The sequence below is a fragment of the Bidens hawaiensis genome, unplaced genomic scaffold (genome assembly GCF_021521415.1).
Source record: "Bidens hawaiensis isolate Kalapana, Puna unplaced genomic scaffold, B.hawaiensis_p1.1 tig00006635_1, whole genome shotgun sequence".
Classification (NCBI taxonomy): Eukaryota; Viridiplantae; Streptophyta; class Magnoliopsida; order Asterales; family Asteraceae; genus Bidens; species Bidens hawaiensis.
This window is the reverse complement of record NW_027491449.1, coordinates 466,780-473,924: the sequence shown is the minus strand read 5'-3', so window position 1 is coordinate 473,924 and position 7,145 is coordinate 466,780. Positions and strand designations below refer to the sequence as shown.

Genomic DNA, 7,145 nt, shown 5'->3' with positions numbered 1-7,145 from the left:
GACATTTTATGTGTTTTCTTTCATTTAGTATTATGTAGGGAGGTGCATGGTTCGGTTAAGTTATTAGACTAACAGAAGTCATTGATTAATCTATTTTATTAACCAATAGGTTGGTTAGTTTTGCGGTTTACAGTTCAGTTCAGTTAGTTACCAAAACCGAACTTGGGTTAAATTTTTTGCTTAGAATTACATGAAATGGAGGTATAAATACATGAAATACATGAATTGGAGGTATAAAGTTAGATATATATGAAGATATGGATGGTTCCTATATTCGGTTAATCGGTTTTCTGTTCATTTTGGTGTTTTTTTTACATTGTAAAAGTAGAAAGATTCTTTCTTGTAAGGTTTTTGGTGTTTTTCTTACATGTTTTTAAACTGCATATTTATTTGTACGAATGTGCAGATTAAATGGAGCTTTCTGAAGAAACAGTACTAGTAGATTGTAGTAGATTAAAATCAGCAGTGTGGAAAGACTTTGACCGGGTCAAACGAAACGATGTATGCGTTGCAGTTTGTAAGCATTGCAAGAAGAAACTCAGTGGTTCAAGTACAAGTGGCACGTCTCATTTAAGAAACCACTTAATCAGATGCCGAAGAAGAACAAATCATGATGTTTCTCAATTGCTTGCATCAAAAGGAAAGAAAAAAGAAGGATCTGTGACCCCAGTCGGGTATAGTTATGATCATGACGAAACAAAAGTGGACACACCCAATGTTGTTAGATATGAACAAACCCCATTAAAAGACGAGCTTGCTGGTTTAAGTTCTGGTAACTTTGATTTCAAAAGAAGTCGCTTTGATCTTGCTAGAATGATTATTTTGCATGGTTATCCTCTAGCAATGGTGGAACATGTTGGGTTTAAAATATTTGTTAGAAAACTTCAGCCGTTGTTTGAGCTTGTTACACTTGATGGAGTTGTGGCTGACTGTAAGGAAATTTACTTAAAAGAGAAACAAAAAGTACGCGAAATGTTGGATGATCTTCCTGGCAAAATCAGCTTAAGTGTTGACACGTGGGCTGCAAAAGGGGACGCGAAGTACTTATGTTTGACTGCACATTCAGTTGATGATACTTGGGCGTTGAGAAAGAAGATTTTGAGTTTCATACATGTTGACCCTGGTCAAACGGAAGACGTGATGTCTGAAATTATAATGACAAGGTTAATGGAATGGGATATTGACAGTAAGTTGTTTTCTATGACGTGTGACAGTTGTTCAGTTCACGACAATATTGTCGATAAAGTTAGAGATCATTTGTCACAAAACAGGTTTCTGTTATGTAACGGGCAGTTATTTGAAGTAAGATGTGCGGTAAATATCATAAAAATCATGGTTGAAGATTGTCTAGAAGCTCTAAATGTTACAATCTGCAAGGTCCGTGAAAGCGTACGGTACATAAAAAGTTCACAAACCCTTCATGAAAAGTTTAATGAAATGGTGCAAGAGGTCGGAGCCAACAGCCAGAAATTGTTATGTCTTGATAATCCAGTCAACTGGAATTCAACTTATAATATGCTCGATGTTGCTTTGGAGTATCGTGAAGCGTTTTCCCGTCTTCAAGAGCATGATTTTGGTTACACAATGTGTCCGTCTGATGATGAATGGAGTCAAGCGAGTACGATAACGAGTTTTTTGAAGTTATTTGTTGAAGTTTCTACGGTTTTTGCTGGAAGCAAGATTCCGACTGCAAATGTATATTTTGCTGAGGTTTGTGATATTCATTTGCAGTTAATTGATTGGTGTCAGAGCCGGGACGAACTTATAAGCTCGTTATCGTTGAAGATGAAAAGTAAATTTGACGATTATTGGAAGAAATGCAGTTTGGTTTTAGCGGTTGCAGCTATCTTAGACCCTCGGTTTAAGATGAAATTAGTGGAATATTATTACCCGCAGATTTACGGGGGTGATGCACCCGATTGTGTGGATATTGTTTCTAATTGTATGAGGGCACTTTACAATGGGCATGATGTGTACTCCACGATAGCTTCTAACAGCCAGGCTGGCGGGAGTGATGGTGGAAATGATGCCCGGGACCGGTTGACCGGGTTTGACCGGTTTCTTCATGAAACGTCACAAAGTCAAAATGTGAAGTCTGACCTTGATAAGTATCTCGAGGAGCCATTATTTCCTCGTAACAATGAATTTAATATTCTAAATTGGTGGAAGGTTCATACTCCTAGGTATCCTGTTTTATCTATGATGGCAAGAAACATTTTAGGGATTCTTATGTCAAAGGTTTCATTGGATTCTGTTTTTGACACTGGAGATAGAATCCTTGATCAGTATAGAAGCTCGTTAAGTGCAGATACTTTGCAAGCCCTTATATGCACACAAGATTGGATGCGAGATGGTTTAGAAGGTTTGTGTTTTTCCCTCTTTATATGCATTGTAGTCGAATGTTTGACTAACAGGTTTTTGGTTTTGTTTCAGATTCAAAATCATGTTCAAGCTCGTCGACTTTAGCAATATGCGATGCAAATTAGAATGAAATCATTCAACCGTCTACATGCTTTTAGATCCCGTTCTCTGTATAGAGCTGCTTTATGGATATACAGGCATGACTAATGCTAGTATTTTAGTTTAAATCATTAGTGTATTGGATGACACATTAATTTCTACCCAATTACTTTTAAATAAGTCAATATGAATTTCTTTTTGACACATTAACTGTTTATAAAACATTTGATTAAACCCGGTCATTTCATCTAGATTCTTGATCGAGATCCCATGCCATATTGATCTGTCCTGTTGTGTGGTACTAGATCAGTAGATAAGTTTTTAAATTTGAAATATTGATACTTACATGTGGGAAAGAAAGCTGTTTGTCCTGTACACAAATCTATAAACAATAAACTCCAAAATCTATGTTTAAAGAGATGATAGAATAATGCTCTGAAAAGTAGCTGAAAGCACATGTTCTCTAAAAGATCGGGTTAGCGATCGTATTTTGAAGAGATTTTTACAGGCATGCCTTTAGAAGGAAACGGGAGCGGGTCCATGACTATAGGCTCATTAGGGTGCACTAATGACCAATCATATCGTGTCACGACATAATGCATAAACACAAGAATAATTAGCTTTGCCAGTTGATACCCTGCACACAGCCGTGGCCCGCCACCAAATGGTATAAAAGCATAAGCTTGAATCGGATCCGCAAACCTACTCGGGTTAAACCTCATTGGATCTGGAAAATATTCTTCATCATAATGTGTTCCATATGCAGTCCAAAGCACCTTCCACCCTTTAGGAATAATAAAACCTTCAAATTCAATCTCGGTTATCGCTTTTCGGTATGACCCGAATATCGGAGGCCATAATCGCATTGTCTCGCGCGCCACTTGCCAAGTGTACTCCATCTTCTTCACGTCTTCGAGTGTCAAATCCTCATCTGGTCCTTTTGTTATCGCAATGCCTTCATGTTCTGCTAGTTAAGATCACGAACGCGATGGCATGTCATACATATTTGAATACATATATGGATATCTAACAGTTTTATGGTCGATCGAATGATACCTTTAAGAAGAGTAGTATAACAGTTAGGGTGGTTAGCAAGCATCTTAAATGTCATTGTAATCGCGTAAGAAGTCGTATCGTGAGCTGCAAAGACTATCAAAACAATATTATCGACAACCTCGTCTTCTGTAATGTCTCCTCTGATTAAAGCTGCCACCATGTTCGAAAGCAACAATCCATCTTCATCTCTTCCTTGTTCCACGGCTTCCTTCTTCTTCCTCACCTCATCAACCAACACCCTCTGTATCTTGGCCCTTGCTTTCTTAGCACTCGAGAATTTCGTTCCTGGAAGATTAACCGGAGCCGCCAAAACGCCTTCTAGAACATTCTCAAACACCCCAAACATTATATCCGGATCAATCCTGATCCCAAACAAGCATTCTAGCACAATGGTGAAAGTAAGTGTTTTTGTCGACCGATGTAAACTGATTTCATCCCGGTTTTCCCAGCATTTAACCAAGTGGTTCTGAATTGATCGACACATTGTCGGCACCATTGTTTGCAGCCCGGCGGGGCCGAGGGTGGAAGCGATAATACCACGAAGGTAACGATGCGAGTCTCCTTGTTTCTCCATGATGGAATTCTTTCCCATCAACTCCACAGACGAAGTTGGCCATGAACTTACCACCAATTTGAACTCGTTTAACATGAAGAACTTATTCGCTGCAGCCCCGTTTACGACCACCGTCCGCGATCCCATGAGCTTCGTTTTAAATATCTTTCCATGCTTGTTGATTCTCGGTTGGAAGAAGTTTTCAAAAAGCTGGTTTCTACGTTGAGCTCGGTAAAAACCGATCGTTTCACCGATCCACGGAAGGCCCATGCTGCCAGAGGGTATTTTGGTCCAATATTTTGGTCGGTTGCGGGTTTTATAAACTAGTAAGACGATGACAAAGAATGGAAATAAAAGAGAGAAGAGGAAGCAAACCATTGTTTTTAAGATACGATTATAGTGAGATATGATATGATGGAGTTGATATATATATATATATATAAGTTTTGGGAGTCTAGTTGTAAGAAGAGTCAAGTATTAATTAATTGTTAGTTGTTGTACGTATAAAGGATGGCGGATGTAATCTTGAAGTCGGGCCGACTAAAAGATTGATAATATGTGCAATTGCATGTGCCTTGGGGAATCCATCCTTTAAATTTGCTGGCTTTCTTCCACTTCCACCCCTCCAAAGATATAAAATCTATCTTAACCCATCTTTATGTCTACGTTTTCATTTTCTGCCATTGGGATCGAGTACTACTCTATGTATAATTAGTTATGTATAATTATAAACATGAAGAATATTTAGATTTGCTAGTTGGTAGTATGCACCAACAAACCGACACCCGACCCGAATAATTTGGATTTTTGTTGTTGTTATAAGTGTGTAACAGTATCTCAGGCTTAAAGTTGTCACACAACTATTAAATAAAACCCCTCACTACATAAGTAAGAGCATTGAGAGATTTTGTGATAATGTTAAAAACTATAAACCAAGTTGCATCACAAATAAAAACTTTATTTCAGATACAATGCATTTTTAATAAAGTTATATTATTGGAATAAAACAAAGTTTTAAAGTAATGCTATATATTTAATTTTTTTATGGTTTGTTTATCAATTATTAGGCAAGACTGAAAATTGGAAAGAAATAAAATTTAACTAGTAAGTAGAACTAAGCCTAACTAAAATCCAGATTTTTGAATTGCATTAGCAGTTTCCTAACTAGGGTCCAACGGATTGTGCATAGTAATATGTCGACTCCAAAGGGGCAGGGGTATGTCTTTAGCAGGTTAGGGTTTGCAATTCAGAAAGGGGTGGCAGCGCAGCTTGGGCGTCTACCTGCTATATTGATGTAATATCTATGTTTCTATATAATAAAATAATGAAAATTTCTTGTAAAAAAAAAATAAAAAATTAGCAGTTATATTATTCAAGTTGTTCCCTATTATTTCATTGTCGAAAGAGGGCCACAAACTATCTCATTAGCCTTGAATTCTATCTTTAAATCATCTTAGTGGTGGGCTAACTACACTTAATAATTAGGAACAAGAGCATCTCAATTAACCCAAAACAAATATCCGTACTTAAAGTCACTTTTATTCTATTCTTTATGCTATTACATGGCATTAGACCTAACATGGGCAGAACTTCACAAAAGTAACGTATGATCGAGATATCAATGGCATCGATCGATTGGTAATCTCAATGATTAAAGTGTTAAAGATATTTTACAGAAAGACAGTTAAATTTCAAATTTGAATTCATCTTACATTAAAAATTACAAAGAATTTCAAAACATACAACTAAACAGTGATTTGAAATTTACAATGGGTTTGCAACTTCCAAGCTAGCTACAGTCAGTTTTTGGTGAAATCTTTATAGGCATCCCTTTGGAAGGGAACGGGAGCGGATCCATGAGAATATTGTACCTTACTTCTGTATTCTAAGTATTTATTGATTGTGCCTTGGATTTTGTCAATTGAATCTTTTCAACCCTTTATTCTGGTTGACCTTGAGTTATGATATTCTTTGCTCAGTGATTTTGATAGATTCTGACATAGTGATTTTGCCTACTTCTATCAGTTGATATACTTTTTCAGGTATATCTTTGAACATTTGGAGTTCGTATAACTAATTTTCTTTGAAAAAAGACATTTTATTATGTCTTGATTAGTGTTTAATTCATCTTCCCTTTATATTCATCTTTGTGAATAAATGAATTACATTAAACACATACTCTTTTGTATTCTAAATACTTTTTAAAATTGGACTCAGTTGTCTCTTTTGTGATGAATATAAGCATTTTTGTGTAAAGACACAGTCTATATACTAATATTCTTCTTTATATATATTAGGGATTTAAATACCATTTACTGTTTACAAAACTTCTCGTCTGAAAATGAGTATTCAAAAGTTAACTAAACTTGTAGCTATAACTAATGCTTCTGAATCTCTGTTATTCATTTGGCATACTTTTGTTTGCTTCTATCCTTGATTGTCGGATGCTTCTTGTGTATTTATTAGGAATACTTTGGCGTTTCCTTTTATAGCTCCGCTTCCACTTACGTTGCTTATGGTGGTTTTTTTTTCGCACATTCTATGTTAAAATGTCATTTTTCTCCACAGTTAAAACAAACAATTGTTTTTTTTCTGCGAGTTGACCCCGTCTTGTTGCAAAGCGTACATGTCATAGATGCATCCAATGGACTTTGAAGAGTGTGAATATGTCTTTGTATTATCTTAGTCTTTTGATTTCTTTATTTATTTTTCTTCCTTCTTTTCTGAATTATTCTTTTTATCTTCTTATTCATTCCTTTTCATATTGTTGATTAAATATCCAACTAATTCTATAGCCGAATCGGCTTTTTGTGGCATATGGGATTTTACCATGTCTCTCATCTCTATCAGCCTTGAACTCTACCTTTTAATCATCTTATTGGTGGGCTAACTACATTTAATAATTAGGAACAAGAGCATCTCAATTAACCCAAAACAATCTTTGTAGTACTTAAAGTCACAAAAGTAACGTATGATCGAGATATTGATGGCATCGATCTGATGCTAACCTCAATGATTAAAGTGTTAAGAGATATTTTGTAGAAAGACAGATATATTTCAAATTTGAATTCATCTT

General features: G+C 35.9%; 2 protein-coding genes across 3 annotated transcripts; one reads left to right on the top strand and one right to left on the bottom strand.

Moving 5' to 3' along the window:
- LOC143633244 (zinc finger BED domain-containing protein RICESLEEPER 1-like) lies at nucleotides 1–2,635 on the top strand. Of its 2 annotated transcripts, XM_077101585.1 has the most exons (3): nucleotides 1–201; nucleotides 232–2,362; nucleotides 2,434–2,635. In XM_077101585.1, exons 2-3 carry the CDS (start codon nucleotides 412–414, stop codon nucleotides 2,484–2,486), a joined length of 2,004 nt encoding a protein of 667 aa, XP_076957700.1. In that variant the 5' UTR covers nucleotides 1–201; nucleotides 232–411; the 3' UTR covers nucleotides 2,487–2,635. The 2 variants fall into 2 exon arrangements, with proteins under 2 accessions (XP_076957700.1, XP_076957699.1); XM_077101584.1 differs by having other exon boundaries at nucleotides 1–2,362.
- A 267-nt stretch (nucleotides 2,636–2,902) lies between these two features.
- Nucleotides 2,903–4,529, bottom strand: LOC143633237 (taxadiene 5-alpha hydroxylase-like). Its single transcript, XM_077101579.1, has 2 exons — nucleotides 3,517–4,529; nucleotides 2,903–3,424 (listed from the first exon to the last, which is right to left on the bottom strand). The coding sequence occupies exons 1-2, from the start codon at nucleotides 4,445–4,447 to the stop codon at nucleotides 2,937–2,939; spliced, it is 1,419 nt and encodes a 472-aa protein (XP_076957694.1). The 5' UTR covers nucleotides 4,448–4,529; the 3' UTR covers nucleotides 2,903–2,936.
- Between the last annotated feature and the right edge of the window lie 2,616 nt (nucleotides 4,530–7,145).